The sequence below is a fragment of the Labrus mixtus genome, chromosome 15, assembly GCF_963584025.1.
Source record: "Labrus mixtus chromosome 15, fLabMix1.1, whole genome shotgun sequence".
Classification (NCBI taxonomy): domain Eukaryota; kingdom Metazoa; phylum Chordata; class Actinopteri; order Labriformes; family Labridae; genus Labrus; species Labrus mixtus.
The window spans coordinates 16,125,744-16,145,554 of NC_083626.1; the positions used below are offsets into that span (position 1 = coordinate 16,125,744).

At 40.2% G+C, this 19,811-nt stretch overlaps 1 protein-coding gene across 2 annotated transcripts; it reads left to right on the forward strand.

Annotated features, from left to right (window-relative positions):
- Positions 1 to 292: 292 nt before the first annotated feature.
- On the forward strand, positions 293 to 19,356 carry ngfa (nerve growth factor a (beta polypeptide)). 2 transcript variants are annotated; one of them, XM_061057998.1, is made up of 3 exons: positions 293 to 478; positions 16,495 to 16,602; positions 18,028 to 19,356. In XM_061057998.1, exon 3 carries the CDS (start codon positions 18,039 to 18,041, stop codon positions 18,924 to 18,926), a length of 888 nt encoding a protein of 295 aa, XP_060913981.1. In that variant the 5' UTR covers positions 293 to 478; positions 16,495 to 16,602; positions 18,028 to 18,038; the 3' UTR covers positions 18,927 to 19,356. The 2 variants fall into 2 exon arrangements, with proteins under 2 accessions (XP_060913981.1, XP_060913982.1); XM_061057999.1 differs by lacking the exon at positions 293 to 478 and adding an exon at positions 13,255 to 13,328.
- Positions 19,357 to 19,811: the final 455 nt, after the last annotated feature.

The following is a 19,811-nucleotide window of genomic DNA, read 5'->3' on the forward strand; positions in this document are numbered from 1 at the left end:
CTCAGTATAAGGTGATGAAATGAAAAAAGGCTGAATCATCCTAGGGTGAAAGTGGATTTCCACAGAGTTGCACAAAGAGACAAATGTGGATAAAATGTCGACTGGAAAGAGAGAATGAAAAACAGCAGCTAGGTGTAAATTACGAGCAGCTGTGTGGTTTTTATTCCCTTCATAGAGCACGTGGAATGGGTAGGCACTAGGACCTGCAGTTAGCCTCACAGGGAGGGAGGGAGCAGCTTTGGGACTCCTCTACTAAACTTTTAGAACAATCCATTTCCAAAAGAGTGTGGGAGGGAGACAGACAGACGTGGATGGCCCAAGACCTGGATTCACAGCTTTAAAAGCAGGAGCGGGATTTTGGAGTTTGGGATAATTCTGCCCTCTGTCTGGAGAAAAGAGAGTGAGGTGGAATATAACAACAGTTGATTGGGAAGTTGTCACTCAGTGGACAGAGACAAGAAGTGGCATTGACAGGGCGGTGAGTTCTACTTTTTATGACTTTAATTGAATCTTGTGTAAATGTCTGAGGTGACAGATAAATCTCAATACAGACTAGCGCAGAAGATTTACACAAAGACTTTCTTCGTACCTGGCATTAAGTGAAAGTGGAGACGCTGAATTGAGACTGAAATCAGGAGCAGCCAGTTAGACCTCTGCTGCAGGGAGAAAATCCGAGCTTACTACAACCTACTATGAATGTTTTGGTTTGATGATGAATGTAAAGTTGTTCTTTGAAAGTTTTCTATCAATTACGGTATAGTTTACCAGGTGTTAATGGATGGAGAAGGGAATGAAAGAGGTAGAAAGAAATAGAGACTGGAGGTGAGGATTAGAAAAAAAAAAAAAAAAAAAAAAAGGGGGGTTCTCCCAACTTCAATGTGAACTGTTCAAAAATCTCCTGGGACATCAGGTTACCGTTCTCTCCTTCTATCTCTCACTCTTTTTCTATCTGTCTTTCTCTGCGCTCATATTACAAAACCCTTAAAGGACCTGTAGATTCTGATGAGCTCCAATGTCCAACTTGAAGTTTGCTGCTGAGGTTATCCTTATTTATGTCTGGGTGGGGCATGCTGCTTGTGCGGGTATGCAGCTGATCAATTCTATAAACTCTTAAATGTATATTTGGGTGTAATTATGCGTGTGTGTGTAAGCATGTGTGCTAAACACAGACCTCATGCCTGCCACTCCTACAAGGGAATTCCTTTCGAGGCTTTGACAGGAGAGGAATGTCACCGCGGACCAACATTTACGCACACAAACACCATCACACTTTGAAGGCCTTAACAGTAGCCAACAGTTGGTCAGCCATGTTAGGCTTTTTATGTTAAAAAACACACACACCATGTTCATAGTCTGTACTTACAGCGTTGTGTATGTACATCTGTGTTGGATAAGAAAGCGTATTGAACCCTTCAGCGTAGGCCGGCGCGTAAAGCTCTCCCGGGAGAAATGTGCTCTGTTCTGTAAAAAACTAGATTGTCTAAATTGTTTACGAGCTTCACTTTTTCTGCCAGTGTGCGCCGTAGGGGAGCACAGTGTTTTCATCACCTCTCAGTTGGTCCACAAAGGAAGTGGGAAGAGAAAGCAGCAGCAGTCTGGCTGTATATCTTACAAGACATCTCAGCAGATACTGTACTTTATCCACACAGTTAGCACAGAGGATATCCTCATAAGAAATGAATATGGAAATATTGCAGAGGCTTGCTAATGTAAAGTCAAGCTTGTACATTTTATGTCCTTTGTCACTGGATCGCAGCCACTGGCCTGCCACATGGCTCTTGCATAAAGCCAAAGAATAAATCTAATTATTACGTTTCGGTCATCAATGTAACAGGCAGCCTGTTAGACCACTAACTTTATGCCATGAAAGGTAGGTCTCACCAAATATAGTGTATCCACCACAAGCTAAAGAGGCTATACAATGTGTCCCCACACTTTTGCATTCTAAAAAGGAGCTGACACAATCAAACACAACAACGTCAACATCAACCATAACAAAGTGTTCTTGCTTATGTCATTTTGCAGGACAGAAATACTTTCAGCTTATAGCAACCTAAATGTACCGATAGGCAAGGTTTTCAAAATATGCAAGTTATACTAACGGAATCTAACATTTTACCCAGCGCCTGTATCTTGGCTTGGCTGGTAATCTACGTGTAAGACCATCTGCTTTTAATGTTTTATGCTCTTCTGTTGGCTAAATATTATTGGCAATTAATTTTAGATCTGTTATATTATTTTTAATTATGCATTTTAATTTGGTTTGAGTTTCAAATGAGATATTGTTATTATATATATACTTCCAATCCACAAGCTGACCCAACGTCAGTGCCTAAAAAAAGCTTAGGCCTTATGAGCTGGTATGTATGTGTATGGAGGGCAGATGGACAGTGCTGTTTTCCCCAACAGACAAAGATGTCTGTGATTATTCATGACCCTCTCAGGTTTCCCTTTGAAGCTGAATTACAGCTTTCCCTATGTTAGCACCTGTGTGTGCATGAATGTATGGATGTACGTGTGCGCGTGTGAGTGTGCATGTTTGTCAGTGGGCTAGGCACAGTTGTATAATGTATAACACATCAGTTAACCCACTTTCTACTAACAAACAAAACAAAGATTCACTTTTCTAATGAAATAGTTAATAACCTGATATAAAATGTGGAATTGCTAAATAAAAAAATTTCCCAAGCTTACACATATTGTTAATAATATTTATAGAGCCAAAACAGCCATTTTGTTCCAAGTTGAGTCAGTATTTAATCAGTGGATGCCATGAATTTAGTGTGGAATTAAATTAGATAATATAAAAGTAGAGTGTGGCTAGACCCGCTCTTGTTAAGTGTCTTAAGTTAAGAAAAACGATAAGGACAGCACTCCAATTTTATATTTTAATTGCCACCCAGACGTTTTTGTTGAAAGTGAGTTGAGCTATGTGTTTTTTTGTCTATAGTTAAGTGTCGTAAGTTAACATCTTTATGAATTGGCACTCTATAATCAAAACTGATTGATCGATCATCAGAACAAACTGATGTAGCTTTTGTAACTTGAAATGTATCAATCACAGAATACACTTTCAAATATATCATATTTAGGACACTTCTGGAGTAATGTTTGTATATTTTCCTAGCCATGCTAGTTGTTAGTCAGATGACTGTTTTACGAGAGCGATAAATGATTTGTTTCCAGTTTTGCCTTTTGAGTGGTTTATTTGGATTTGCATTCGTAAAATGCTCCTATGCGCTAAGGTGCAGACAACATTTTGCTCTTAAGAAAAAAGGTGTTTGGAAGTATCAATGGCCTGAAATCATGATTCTACCTTCCTCTCAAACATAATTTCCATTAGAGAATTGTTAAGCTCCAATAAATACAAGTTGTGCTAGTCAATGGTTACCTCAACACTTCTCGACTTTGTTGGTAGTACTGCACGGAGACGTGACATTATGTCAACTTCTTAATAGAAGCTGTCTAGACTGCAGAAGGTTGTATGTAGCACCTGGGCAGCACACCTGGACTGACAAGTTAACTGTGGCTATTTCACCTGAGGGCCTAAAACTGACCTGAGAAATGCTATGTTGTTGTTTTTTTAAAGTATTGTAGAAAACTGTTAATTCTCTAGAATTACTTTTAGTAACCCTAGAAAGCGCTAAAACACAAATGACACATATTGCACTTTAACTGAAGCATCCCAATAGAAAAGCTTTATTTTATACATGTACACTGTATCCGTTGAACCAGCAGTTGGAGTAAAACCTTTTAAAGCAGTGTTCAGCACCACTGACTATCAGCCTATGGGCACAACAGTGACTGATAACAATTGAAACCGTTACATGATTTAATAGACACGTGACATTACATTACCACTGTTGTCAATAACTTTGGTAGATAACATGCCACATGTTGTAGTCACACACAAGTATTAGTGTTACTTAAAAACCTGGAAGACTGCCAGCTGGCATTAAAAAAAAAAAAGAAAAAAAAAGAGGGTTTAGTCATTATGTCTCATCACTCCATCCTGTTAAGGTCTTTTAAAAAAGTCCTGGTTGTTTCTAAGCGTATGCAGGTCTAAAAAAAATTGATCAGACTAAACGTATTAAACCGTTGGATTGCACTGGATTTTTATTTTGTATATTAGGAAAATAAATGTGTCTTGGTGGTACCAACAGTGTCAGAATAGAGGGTCCCATGTATGCTCCAGCAGTTACATGTCAATTAAAAAGCATAAGTCAATATAACTAACTTACATAAGGAGAAGAAAAACAAGAAATAATACCATGAAGCCAAATCAGAACAAAGCTTTCCTGCTTGGTAAATATAATATGATAATTCATGAGTCTAATATTAAATCCAGTTCCTGCTTTGGTTGTCTTTGGGCTTTGTAGAGCTGCAGTCTGGCACAGGTCAGATCACAGAATGTGGTAAGGACATCTGTTGTAAAGAGAACCAGCTGAGGTGTTCAGTGGGAGAGGTAAGAGGTCAAAGTTCGGGCCTGGGGTGACGTCTGTGTTTGTGGAGGAAAAACTGGAGGTCGGCGCAGGTCAGGAACCTGAATCATGTGACACAGAGAAGAGTGGGGAATATGGAAACTCGACGTCATCTCGCAAGTTTTTTTTTTCTGCAGTAATTCTTGTTGATGTTTCCTTTACAAACAAAATCTCACAATGTTTGGGAGAAAATGTATTCAAAGGAAAATCAAGTTAACTTTGTTTGACAGCTGAAACGTTTTTGGTCTTGACAGAATTGTTGTCTGACTTGGGCAGGATTGTTTTGTCCCAGCACCTTTTTTCCCTTATGGACCTGGTTTTTAGCCCCTTCGCACAGCACTGAATCAAGAATAATACACTCCCTGTGTTTGGACTTTTCTATACATTGCAAAGTGAATCCAGGTTTGTTACTGCAAGTCGGCTTTTGTGTTTGACTGTTGAAGATCTGATTTCGACAGGTGCTCGATCAAAGGGTGTAATGTTTGCCTGCGTCTGCCTGTTTCTGTTTATATGCCAGTACTGTGTGTGTGTGTGTGTGTGTGTACGCGCACTGTATATGCTTTAAGAATGAAATCTAAATGTGCAGACATGCCTGCTCATTCCACATTAAATGCCTCTGACTTTCAGCTATGGCTCTCTCTCATGCATGTGCACGCAGCCCAAGCACACAGTAGCTGATAAATCACTGAATTACCTGGGCTTTTCTTCCTGCAAGAATAACAATGTTGTGGTCTTGATCTGTTGACTAAGTGCCCATTTGATGTTTTGAATTGTTTCACCACAACCCCTTTAACTTTGTGTGTGTGTGTGTGTGTGTGTGTACATTTGGATTAACGTGATGACACCGTCTCACTCTCACTTTCCTTCCCCTTTATCTCGATTGGGAGGCTTGTCTGGACATGAAATCCTCACTCGTCAGAACTGGGAAACTTGATCTTTTAATACTCTTGGAGGACTTCAATTTGATAAAAATTTGAATTTGCTATCAGATTCTTATAAAAGCCATTTAATAATTGGTTCTTGGAAAGTTTCACAAATTTAGAATTTAAGTTTTGTCCCCAAAAAGAAAGACATATAAACCCTCACAAAAAGAAAGAGAAATATAAACCCACCAGCGTCGAATGGATGTGGTTTGAACATGAGTATGAGTAATGCGCATGTGTGTATGTATATGTGTTTATATGTGTTTGTGTTGGATACTCATCAAACACGCCTTCGCTCCAAGGATACAAGTGAAGCCAGTATTACAAACTTATTCAGATTATGTTAATTCAGGAATGCACAGTATGCAGGAAGATGAGCCGCTGGCTGGTTGTTACAGTTTTGTCTTCTACACAAACAGCAGAAATGTATTCACAAGTTGTACTTTTTTCTCCACCTTTAACTCTTTTCTCTGTCACCAAGTTTGTTTTAATTCAAACTTGAGGAGTGATGGTTTGTCATGAGAACTTTTGATGCCTTAGGAGGCGATTTCTCCCTGTTAAGCCTGCGCATTAAGCTCCACAGTCAATATTAATTCGTCTAAATCCTCGCTGCAGGTCATTTACACACACAAACATGCAGACATGCTGGAAAGGAGCCACTCTTATCTCTTTCACTAGAGCTCTGTTCACACTGAACATGGCACGCTGATAACAGACGGAGGATGGGCCTGGGAGGTCCCATGCAGACAGGTGGTTGGCATCAGTTAGGGGTGGTGAAGAGAGGGAGGGGAGGGAGAGAGATGCAAAAGAGAGAGGGAGATAATAAAAAGACGTAGAGACCACACAGAATAGAAAATGGCTGGGTCAAGTCTTACAAAGAGGGGTGAGGCTGTAATCACATAAATGGTGGGAGTGACGACAGCATCATATTTTTACATTGGAGGATTCAGTATAGCTCTGACAAGGCCTATCATAACAGTAAAACACTCCTCACTTCTTTGTATGGCTTAGCATATAACACAGCTTTAAACTAAGGGGGTTAATGCAAGGTTTGTTCATTTTACTGTCAATCGAAAATATGACTGAGCTTGCTGAGTTTTAGAGTTCTGAAAGACAGGAAAAGTCTATCTTTTACCTTTTGTTTTTAATGCTCAACATTTTATTGAATCATAGAAAAAATGTTTTAAATATTACTGTGTCAGTTTACCAAATAGCATTGGTTATCAAAAACAGCAATTAAGGATTTGAGATTACTGGAAAGAGATATTGGTGCTGGAGGTTGGCTAATTGAGACTAAATGATACTAGTGTGTCATTATGCGAGTTTGGCCTTTACCTTACTTCAATATCCTGGAGTGATTTTTAATTGGTAAATAGTTTTGATATGCCTCGCTGATGGTTGACCTTTGCACTATATTTAACACATTTGATTTCTTATTTCAATATGTGATGAAAGGCTTAGCCCATTAATAGCTCACAACCAAAGCATTTTACTATCCTGCCTTTTAAGTATGTACACACATTATTATAACAGCATACATGTAATAACAATAAAAAAAAAATACCACATGCATTTTCTATTGTATGACACATCATATACCCAATTTGTGTCTATGGGCCCACACCCATGCTTATGGCGTCATGCAAGACCGCATCACCAATGCGGCGTCATGGAAATTTTGCGTTTCTAAGTGAGCCAGTTTTCTATACGCCCACGTGTGGCTATGTTGTGTTGCAAATTTACCTGGGTGACTCATTCACAATCATTCCTCGGCTGATTTGTTTGCTTCAGCATGTAGTCAAAGTGTCACATAAATCTATATGCTCGATTTCTATTTGGGTACGAGCTTTAAACTTCAAATTCAAAGTACAGATAGACTGTAAGATGAGTCAAAGATGAGTGACTCATTCCAATATTAGTCAGTGATCTTTATCAGAAATATGTCTGAGATTTATTTCACCTGGTGACTTTTAGACAATTCACAGTTGTACACTCAGAGAGGATTTGTATCAACATGAACATAAACCTCTGCTTTGAAAGCACATATGTTTTTTAAGGCATGTGGTGGATGAATTCTCTAAGAGTGAATAAGCAGCTTAAGGTACATCCATAATGTAGTTGGTTTTCTGTCTATAGAACAGAGCCATGCTTTTTCCTAGTAAAACTATTGGAAGACCTAGGAATGAAATTCTTTTGTATCTCTTGACCCTCAACTCTGTAACTCCCTGTAGCCTTTCATTCCTCCCTTCTTACTTGTCCTTGAATTATTTTTTGTCTCCATTTTCGCTCTCTTCCAGCCCCCTCATGTTATGCTTGTGTTTATCCATCAAAAGGGGCTTTATTGTCTCATATCCCAAGACATCTCATTGCCCATCTGTACCCCGCCCTTCATAACTTGTTGCCTCACCTTCTCCCTCTGTGTGTTTTCTCCCTCTCCATCCCTCTGGTCTGCATCTCTCTCCATGTCCAGACAGGCATTCTTGCTCTGGTCCTCTTCCTCTTAATGCTCCGCTTAGGGATCACAGATTCTCTGAAGGAAGAGTGAGTTATTACCATTGACATGCCAAAAGATTAACCACTTGTCTTGAGAAGATTGTTGAATGTCAAGGTCATAAAAACTAGGGTTCTGGAAAACATGTTCATCGTGTTCATCCAGCCTTCAAGGCCTGGAGGACGAGCCTCCCACGTGTGCTAGTCCAGTGCAGGGAGAGGTTCAGTTGTTGATAACAGATAGAGTGAGGAGCGTGAGATGTGAACCCGGGCCGCCCGCTTGAGACTACAGCCTCCATACATTGGGCGTGCGCACTAACCACTGCACCACCAGCGCCCCACAACATTAGCATTATTGTCAATGTGGGATTGTTCTGTAGATTAGGTACTAGCAAAGCAAAAAAATTCTTACTTTAAGCCTGTTGTATTTGTCTTGCAAATTGAATGAGTTCACTCATGTAGCCATAGTGCTGTTAGCAAAGATACAATTATCTTATTAATTCAAGTATAACACTGTATTGTGCAACATATTTTTACATTTATAGTACCTTCTTTTCTAAAAAGGGAAATGTCAGAATCAATACAGTAACACAAAAAAAATTCAGATGATGTGCAGAGAGCTGCATTGTTTCACTTTATAGTTTTCCATTTGCTATCCCTTCCTTCTTAACATAATTGCTTCTAAAATCATGCTCTCCACTTAAAACGTTGTTTATTTTGGACACTCTTCCAAAATACCACAAGGATTCAATCTTCCTATTGAGTTAAATCATTGTTCGAGTTACTGTGAGACAATGGGAAAATCTGAGGTTACACTGTGGTCACTTCTCTGCTTTGTATCTGGGTTGTCTCCTTGCACATAACAGACAATTTACTGCATGTAGTGTCCTGTCTTGTCAGTGTCTTTGAAGATGCGTGCTAACTAAGAAAGTAGATCAAATGATATTCCTTGGGCAAGAGATAGAATCAGCATGTGGTTTCTGGAACTGTGTTCTATTATCTAGATGGGATGTGTGACTTGTCAACATCGTGTTGAGTCTTTATAAACACAAAAAAATGTGCTCATGGATTCATAAATTGTGCCAACTGCCTGGTATGTGGGATTAAAAATAATAATAATAATAATGATAATAAGTAGGGATTTACATGTTGCTTAAAAGCCTAGGCACATTTTTTCTTTGACTCAATATTTATAACATCTATTTATCTTGTTAAAGTGAAAGTAGAGCCAAATGCAGACACGAGTCCAACGGTTTTAATAATCCCAGTTCGCAGACAAATTCCTACTGCTATGACTTCAAATCCTTTTGTCTGTGTATTTGGCTCATCTACAGAGAATTCCCATAACAGCTTCTGAAGCAGTAGCCAATTATTTGTATCCTGCAAAACAAAACAAAACAGTCTCGCTTCAAGATTGCCAAGTTGGAATGAAGATAGAAAGATAAGTTTCTCAGTGAGAAGGGTTTAAGTGTATGATCAGAAAATTATTGTGTAATTTTCTGACTACACCAGGAAATGGCAAAGATCAACAAGACAGCTTTCTGCACCTGCAAACATTTGATTGCACATTGTTGAAATCTGTGCTAGATACGGAAATGGCCATGCAGGGGCCTCTTCACCAGGATCTAGTCTTTAACTTTAAGGGGAAATTTAGCTGCAGCGTGTTCCAGCTCCAGCTGTCTGTCACTGTACCTGAAACTTTTCTCCCTTCTGTTTTCGTCATGCCCTGCTGTCACTCTCGACTCTTCCGGTGATTTTTTTCCTTTGAATACTGATTTAAGCTCGGCTTTTGACGGGATCTGATGGTTTTAAAACCGTTTTACCAAACGTGGTTTTTATTAAAGAGAACCTGCGCTAAAATCTATGTGCGAGTGTACAATTCGAGAGTAGCGAGCGCGCTGCGGGAGGGACAGCAGTGAAGCCTTTCAACTGTGCACTTATACGTTGATGCTGTAGCAGTTATTAGCGCGACTTAAAAAAATTACTGACAAAACACCGGTATGACAGGATAGTGCTGTGAAATTGAGAACGTGTTACTGTCGACAGTATTTTAACTGGCCCGAGCGGGGCAGCTGAACATGCAATCAGCTGGCCCCGTTATAATGTCGAGCCCTGCCATGTATCCAGTTAGGTACCTTTTGGATCTCAACTGTGGGAGAAATAGACAAAATTGAGGTCAGAGCCAAGGAGCGGAAAGGGAGAACCTGGATGAATGACAGACAGTCTGACAGAAGGAAGGAAAAAACCAGAGGAAATGTCACAAAACTTCAGAATATTTGTCTCTTTGCCAAAGTCTGTTTCTGCTTTAGTAACTACACCTCTGCTCCCTTCTTCCCTGATAATCTCAAGATACCCCTAACAGATCCAAACAACTTTTACCCCTGCTGATGAACAGAGACGCCAGTGTAAAATTTGTTACAATAGGTCTGCCCCTGACCAAAGATTTTCTTTGTCAGATAGTAGTCCTAGTCTAGGCTATAGGGCTGGGTATTTCCTACAAACTCATGATACAGAGGCCATGATATACGATACATAGAGACACATTTATTTTGGATAAAGACCATGTTCTATACAGAATTCACTAACAGCTGTTCTTCATTGACGAGAAGAACAGCAAATACATAACTTTATGGATCCTACAACTTAAAGCACTTAAAATGTAGGCACTCAGAGATCCTAAAAGAATTCTGTTTATAATCTCAGAGCTATTAATAAACTCAAATTCAATATTCCAGAATGTTTTCATTCTGCTTAAAATATCCCTCTCTGTTGTCTCACTTGCTTTTGGCTTTTGATGCAACAATAATATTCTGATTTCACTTTATGAGTCAACTTGCATTTGCAAGGATGTCTGTTTGCAACTAATTAGGCCGTGCAGTTTTTGTAATGAACCAGTGATTAGAGATTACATAGCGTGGTTCACACTTATTAAGCAGCTGCCTGAAGCCTGCCATCAATCATCATCAGTCTTTACAAATCATGAAAGAGGTTTTGTGATCTTTTTGGCCCTTTTAAAAGTTGACAGAAATTTTGAGATGAAAGTGTCATTCACTGTTGTTTGGGACTGCACACACTGGCCCTGTGTAGCCAACCTAGCTGATGTCACTAGCAGCTCATCAGGATGGTGTCTTGTCAGTGTCTTCACATGACAAATTCTGTTGCTGTAGTATTTTACCTTGCTTTTACATACCTTGCATAATGCATGATTAATGCCCCACTCCCGACTTCCTGGTGTTTGTGAAATGGTATCCGAAATATTCCCTTATCTTCACTCTCTGTTTTGCTAGTAGTGGATAGCATTGTGCTTGTTTTTATTTTTATGCACATCGGAGAACAGGACAGCTACTTTACTGACTTTAAGGCTTATTTTGAGTCCCTTTAGTCAGATACAGACAGAACACTCTGCAATTTCTCCTGAATGAAGGCTGTTAACATTAGGTCCTTTCGCTCATGCAAAAACTGTACCATGCCGAAGCACACCAGCTATATAGCTTAATCATGCTATGAAAACAACCAACCACTAGACAAAGATGTCATGCACGTAAGGTCAGATAGCCTACAGGACAAAACAAGTAACAAATGAATTATGCACACTCACACCAACTGGACTGGGAGGTCTACTGCAGGTGCTTCACATGTGGTTAATGGCAGTGCTGTGTGAGAGTGGTGGACACCCTGTGATTCTAATCTGTTAAAATGGACAGACTTCAGATTTTTCAAACATTGTTAAAAAAAATTCCATCAAAGAAGGTTAACGCGACCTCTGGGAAAAACATACAAGGTGACTGACTATTTAAAACGCAGCATATCATAAGTCAATCTCCTGCTTACTAACTAGCTTATACAAACTAAACTCATGTAACGTAGCTACAACTTTTTGCAATGGCCGTACTTGAACTTGAGCTTGAGCTTATCTGGACCTTCTACTGAAACTTAAATCACAGTACTCGTTTTATACAGACACACAGGGAAGACTCCAGTCCAACAAAAACCCAAACAGACTACATCAAATGGATAAGGTACCCACACAGCATTTTGCTTAGAGGGGATGTATCAGGATCATCAATGTCAGTAACATTTGAGATACAACATAAGCACCAATAAAAGACAATGAGTAGCCTGAATGGCTTTTAAGGCCTAATTAGAACTCAGTCCACCCAGTGTTAGTTGATTGAAAGCGTGATGACAAATGGACAAAGGGTCTAACCCTAAATATAAATTGAATCCTTAAGGCACCAAGCATACCTATAACTTCTTGATCTCGCTGCTCTCACGTCTTGGCACCATGTTCTGTTGCATTTTATTAGAGGTAAAAGTGTTTAAAATTCTTGCTTATAAAACCTGAGACTACAAATGCATTCAGAGGTCTTGTTGGCCTGCTGTTACTGAGCAGGGAAACTTTTATTGGATAAGTTCCTGCCAGTGTCAGCCAGCTTTTGAACAAATGGGTCAGTCTCTAGAGAACTACTTGTTTTAGAGAAATTAAAAAAAAAATAAACATTAACCTGTTTGTTGTACACGCCAGAAACATTGTATGGCTGCACCCAATGAACCGATCAAGCTAACATAAGCTGATGTCTATATGTTGACGTATGTTTTTTTTATTCCATATTGTAGCACTTGTCAGTAAATGCTTTTTTGAACACTGTCCTTTAGTTCTGAATCTCTGGAGACAAGTGCTTTAACAGGTTGTGTGCGTCTGTCACTTTCACGCTGTCTGTCTCGCTCTTCCTGTGTCCTCCTGAGCCAGAGCAGCACAGTTTACTTTTTTGAAGTATCCACATGATGTACAACAGGTGCCTTTGTTCCCACAGCAGATGTCTTTAAAAGATGAAGACGAGGGAAGAGGACAGGACAGAACCTGATCCCTCACATTTCTGCTACTCTCATTAAAACTTTCTAATGTTTGCTTTTCATTTGTCCCCATCCAATAATAAAAAAAATAATTTTCTGGTGTAACTGCCATGTTTTCATATGAGTTTTTGTAAACAGATTTTCTGGCTAATATAAAAACCTTGCATTTTCCAGAGTTCATTTCAAAGGTTACGTTTATTGGCTGTTCAACCTGTATATGCCATATACTAGACTTCTAAAGTCTTTCCGAGATTAGCCAGATCACTGACAGCATCTCAAGAACATTCAGAGAGAGTAGCTTCATTGTGCTTTTCACAGTTACTGCATGACATCATTTTGCGTGACAAAAACTTGATTCATGGCAGAATCTTGGCTGTTGTATTCATTTCACATGGCGGCTTGTCTGAACTGACGAGCAGAATATCCTCCTGAAGAGGACAAGCTTCGATTATGATTGTAGAAAGTTATGACGGGAAAGGACAAATGATTTGGTCCTCAGAAGTCATCCTGTTCAAACGTTGATTGATGTACATTATTTACCATCACTGAAGAGATTCTCAACAACAACTGGAATGCGTGTGTAAGTATAAAATTGAGCAAGTTGACCTAACAGTCAGCCCTCTTAATAATCATTTCCAGTAGATGACAGCAGGAGGAACTACACTACACTGACATGATGAGAGACACAAAAAACAATTTACGTTTCTCTGTTTATCCCCACATATCCCTCTCTCAATCTCTTTTCTCTCCACCTGTGTTGCTGTCAGTCTCTTTCTCTCACCCGCTCATAATCTGACACTGTCATTGTCACCGTGTGTTTGCTTGAGGGAGCTGCTGACATGCACTCCTGCATGTCTTTTAACAAGGACTTGTATATTAACCCTTCTTGCTGAATGTCAACTAACCTCGGACTAATGGCAGGAAATGCTCTCCTAGTTTTGTCCCCACCTGCCTCGTTGACAGTGTAAACCAGTCAACACGCTACAATGTAACCATATGCGGTAATATGGTAGCTTGTCGGTACCACAGTATTGAGCATCTTGTGCGCTGGCAGACTAGATGAGAATGTGTTACAGGCTCACACTCCCATTATTCGTGCTCTGCTGCCTTGGGCTAAGCAATTAGTTTCTGTCTGAAGTGTTTCACTCTCATGCTGCTTAATGATTAGTTTCCCAGGTCACGACCTTAGCAGCTGCATGACTTATGTCTCATTTCATCATCTTGTAACCAACTAGGTAGGGCCATGTGGTGCCTTGAAAACTTGTGCCAACTGAAAGCGATGGATGACTCAACAGAAATAGGCTTGATTTACAGTTTGGCAAAGCTGTGGAATCTGACTTTTGTGAGGGGGGAACCTCCTCAGAGCATCCACATGATGCTGATTTACTTAATCTGTTTCCATAAACATCCTCCTTGGTGCAAACTGTACAAGGCATGAATCATACAAGCATATCCAATAACTGCATTGTTTATACTAGTTTGGATTAATACAGTATGTTGAGTGTCTGCAAATTTGAACCATACTGCATCTGTGATTTCTCTGGTATTTGCTGTAACTGTTTTGGAATACCTTTGTCATTGTTTGGCTGGCACATGTGAGCAGGACTTAAGAGGAAAGGATCTCCCCGTCAAGGGCAAGAAGCCCCACACAGCACTTAAACTTCCTGTTTTATCAGTACCATATGGGTCAGTAACGTTTGATATAGGCTGCATGTAAGCACATCAAATCCATTGGAACATTTCATCTAACATTTTTTTTTTCAGTCTTCCCTTAATATGTCTGCAAAAATCAAACTATCCAGTGAAACTTAATTGTACACAATATTTGAAGCAGTGAACAAGTTTGTCTCCACATAACTGAGACAAATAAACAGCATTGGGAGCATTTCCAGGCACCATTCTCTGGATAAAAAAGGAAAGCCACAACCACAGCAGCATCTCGCCAACTTGCATGGCGGTACATGTGCGTGCATTTGTTAGGGGGTTGGCAGTATCACCAGACAGATTCTGATCCAGTGCTCAAGTAATCCACTAAATCAGAGGTGCTCTGTAAACTGCCCTGACCCCTGTGCTCCCGCGCTGCAGTGTTTACGCTGGCTCCACTGGCATTAAACACAAGCCACATATTTTTAACATGAGGATCCTCCCAGCTCACCCTGGGCCGTGTAAATAGTGCGCTGCCCGTCAGCCGGGATCAATCAACTCGCTGCCTGTTTGGACCAGCTCCATATGTGTTTGAAAGATATCACTGGTAGGTCAGTTTCTCAGAAGTTTCAAACAATAGTCCATCTCCAAGACCACTAGATCGTTTTAAAGACACATGACAAACTGACCCTGTTGCAGTGGTTAAACACTGACCTTTTATTGAAGTAAAAGCATGAACACCATGATGTTTTAAGTATTTTTATATCACATCTAAGTCTATCATTTTCAGATTTTACGTATGTTAACATGCAAAGATTTTTCTGAAAATTGTAAAAGTACTCATTATCAAGAATGGGAAATTTCAGAGTCAAACACTAATAATAATAATAATAAACACCCATCGTGCACATAAGTCCCAACAATTTACAAAAGAAAAGCTGACTTCTCTTTTTAAAAATACTTAACTGGTAACTATTTAAGTAAAAAAAAGGTAGAGTACAAAGATAGATTTAAAAAAGAAATCTAAATGCATTAATAAAAAGTTCCTCAAAAATATTCTGAATACAGTTCTTGTGATATGTACCCTCCATAACTATCTCAAAGACAAACAGGCATTCAAACTGTTATCCAAAAACAGAAAGCTTGAAGGAAATCACCTGAAAAATAGCACTCTCAGTGACATTTCTCAGCTGCTTGACTTGTCTGTAAATGCAGACAACACTGACCTCTTCTGGTTAATATGCGCCACACAGGGAGTATTTCAATGCAGGTAATTTATCTGGAAGACCTGTGCATCACACAAAGTCCAAATAAAACTAAGATAATGTCTCATCTTTGCAAACATGGCCATGAATCAATGCCTTTTTATATCGAGCCATGGCACCGTGGCTCTCACAGCAAGATTCTCATATTTTAAATGTTAAGGTAAACATTTACAACACAACCAAACTTTCAGACGCTACATCAGCCAAGCAGGACAGATTTTATAGAACATTGTAGACACGTCTGAAATATTGACATGCCAGTTACAACATGACCTCAGTGAACTTCTGAATGTTTGTGTGGGAGGGGTGTGTGTGTGTATAGATGTGTCAAGGCATTCATATAAACACCCTTGCATTCATTCTTACTTGCACATGGCATGCGTCTAAGAAAGACACTTTTTGCACATCTGACCAAGCTTGTGTTCACACACAAACATGTCACACTCAATGTTAATGATGCATGTTGACGTTTCTTATAGGTTTGATATATGTAACGTCTAATGAGGTGTTAAATGCTGCAGATTCCTATGTATGGCAAGTATTTGCTCTTAGACTTAAACATGGTGAGTGTTCTCTGCATGAGATAAGATCAGTGAATGGTAAATTGTGTATGTGGGTGAGAGTAGTGGTGGTCTGCGGGTAGAGATAAGATTTTTGCAGTGCTCTCAAACCCCTTGCTAAACATTTAACTTGCACTACCATTATTTTACAAATTGTTGAAGCTTGATAGAATCCAGTGTTTGTTTTTTTTATTTGTTATCTAAACAGTAAATATGACAGCTGAATTGTGAATCCTTGTGTTTAAATTAAAGTATTGTGCCTGTTTTTGTGTTTCAGTGCTGTGGTTCAGGGGGTCCAGGTGGCAGGCATGAGGGGTCCGGCCTGCACTGGAGTCTGGCTCTAGAGTCCACAGGGGCTCCCACTTCAACTGGACACATTCCACAGGTACACATAAGCCCTCATCACAACAACATGCAAAGACACGAGACACACTAGAGTTCAAGGACTGGAGATAGTCCTGTGATGGTGAAATGGAATAACTTCTTCTCCTCAACCAAAACACTTTCCTCTGTTAAACTAGTGCTCGAGAGATTAGATTTAAATAAGCATCCTCACTTAATGGAAGAATCTGTATGCAACACAAAAAATGGACACAAAAGCATGCCACTCAGTCTTATCTACTATGTCAATGACAAGGGGACAAATCATCTATGAATCTCGACTTGAAATGCATTTTGTTTCAAGCAAATCAGGCCACTACTCTTCCCTACAAGAATACCACATTTTCAATATGCAGGTTTTTCATTATATATTCCATTGTGATATGAACAACCATAGGCTATTCTGTTGTGATGTTTGAAATGATTCTCTATAACTTAATATAGCACAGGCCTACATGGATCATTCAAACAACCATTGAAAAATGTGTCTGCACCTGCACTACCAATATAGACAAATGCACATTTAAGGATTGTTGATACATAGAGATCTCAAAGTCATACACACTGGCAGCAAACATCGTTGGCAGCAGCACAACATTACCCAATACAGTCACAAGCTACCATCATTCTTCCATTCACCAAAAGCTGACTCAACAATATAGCAGCAATGCCACACCAAACTTCACTGAGCCAAAATATGTGAAGTCACAGTCAATGAACAAAAGCATGAGCAACACAGCAGGCAGGCTTCTTACCTTAAAGTAGACCCTGATGTACAGCTGAATGGAAATCCAGGAAGTAATAGTCCACTGAGTTGTAGCACACAAACAAACAGCAATATGGGAAAAGTTTGGTTCTATCTTGTAGACTTCTTGAAACGGTGAAGAAACAACTGATAGTTGTACCCATAGTTGATTAGCGACAAAAGACGTGCAGTTACCGCGATTTTTTTTTTTTTTTTAATTAGGCTACTTAACTCAATTAATCGACTATGAGATGTAAGGAACTTTACACGTTAACGTTCACCAGGGAGACAGTTTATAATTTCCCCGCGGGATACCTGCATGAATATGATTGGATGTTTCTGTAATCACATGGCGGTGATTGGGCCAGTCATTATTGAGCAAAATGCAAACAGCTGTTGCCAATTAGCTAATAAGAGTGCGACATTATTGGGCTAGCTTGAGTAGCCTAATAAACCCCAAAGTCAGGTTTTTATCACCCTATGAAATGATGTGTTTTTGTTCTTTGTGAGAGTAAAAGTTAAACATCAAATCTTTTATTTTAAAATAAGGAAATCCACAACAATTTGAGTTGTTGTTATGTAATAGTTGTCTTTTTTCACTGTCAGCTGTTTTAACAACACTCACATGTTGTGTTGTGTCTACCTGATATCAATAACATCATTTTTTACTTGTGTTTGGATCAGGACGTGTGCCCATGAGGTCGTCACCACTGGTCCTGCTCCTCCTGATCGGCGTCCAGGCTGTACTAAACATGTCAGGTGGATTGGCCTGGAGCGCCGGCGCAGCCAACCACAGAGTAGGACAGCAGACAGCAGCCAATCGCAGAGCAGGACAGCAGCAGACAGCCGCAGGGGACCACATTTCTGAACAACATAGTTCACAGGAGCACCGTAGGACCAGCCATCACAGGACCAAGAGGCCCCACCGAGCAGCCTCGCACACACAGGATAAGAGCCCTGACGTAGGGCACTCTATGTCAGATTCCCCCCCTGACCCCTCCATCCCAGTGGTGGACCCCAAGCTCTTCTCTAAGAGACGTTACCGCTCCTCCCCTCGTGTTGTCTTCAGCGAGGAGACCCCATCTCATGATGCCCTGGAGGATGAGGGCTATGACATTGAAGGGGTGAGGGGGGTGAGGGTAAGGCGCAGAGCGGGATCGCACACCATGCACAGAGGAGAGTACTCAGTGTGTGACAGCATGAATACCTGGGTTGGCAACCTGACACGAGCCACAGACATAGCTGGGAATGAGGTGACTGTGCTGCCTAACGTTACAATCAACAACGTGGTGAAGAAACAGTTCTTCTATGAGACCACTTGCCGCTCCCCCACACACAGAGGCTCTGGGACTGCAAATGGAAGGCCAGGGGTGCGCGGTGGAAAACAGGGTTCCAAATCAGGCAACGCAGGCTGTCTGGGCATCGACAGCCGCCACTGGAACTCCTACTGCACCAACACACACATATTCGTAAGTGCCTTGACCATCTACAAGGAACGAACAGCCTGGCGTTTCATCCGCATTAACGCCGCGTGTGTGTGTGTTCTCAGCCGGAAGTCATGGGCGGGACGACTGGGGCACTGACTCCTGAACACTGAACTATGAACCAAGCACACACATTTCTACTAAACAGCCACTGCAGCTTTATTGCCAATACTGTAATCCTCCTCCCCATCTCCAAACAAACACACTCTGACCATAGCATTCAATCCAGACACACATACACACACACACACACACACACACACACACACACACACACACACACACACACACACACACACACACAAACATCATCATGAATCCGATCCCCCAGCCCCCCTGACCCTACCTCAGTCCAAGAAGTCCTGGTTGTTTTAAGTTATAAGGACTGCATGTCATATTTATGGTTTATACAGTCAAATATGAAAATGTATACAGTATGTGTATATACAAATTGAATTCAAGCTTTTATTATTGTTGTTTTTGTTGTTGTGTTGTTCATGCTGTTATTTATTAAACACCTCAGTACTTGCCTGGTTTCTTGTGTCAGTTAAAGACGGCGTTGTTTTTCCTATTTTGGTTGTCAAGATGATAATCAACCTATGTTGTATGTGTTTGTTTAATTTTTACAATTAATTCAATTTTAGTAACAAAGGATCCCAATAGTACACTGATAATGCCACAGAAAATTATTACCCAACTCTGCTCTTTCTTCTTTAGCTTTTTCAGTTATACAGCCCAGAACATAATTGTTTTTTGGTTCAGTCATAACGATCTGATAGTTGTTAGTTTTACATAAAACGGACTGTATGGTACCTGCAAAGTACCAACATCGTGTCCATACTTGGCTCATCTTAACATTTAGAAACTTTAAAATCAGAGGTTTCCCAAAGGATTTGTTGTAGGCCCGACCCATGTAACAATGAATGTGTCATTCATCAGATGGCCAGAGACCTAACTCCAAATTAATCCTCATGAGTGCTACAA

What these genes read in the sequence shown, in the direction of transcription:
- ngfa (XM_061057998.1), top strand. Translation starts at nt 18,039, where the DNA reads ATGAGGTCGTCACCACTGGTCCTGCTCCTCCTGATCGGCGTCCAGGCT.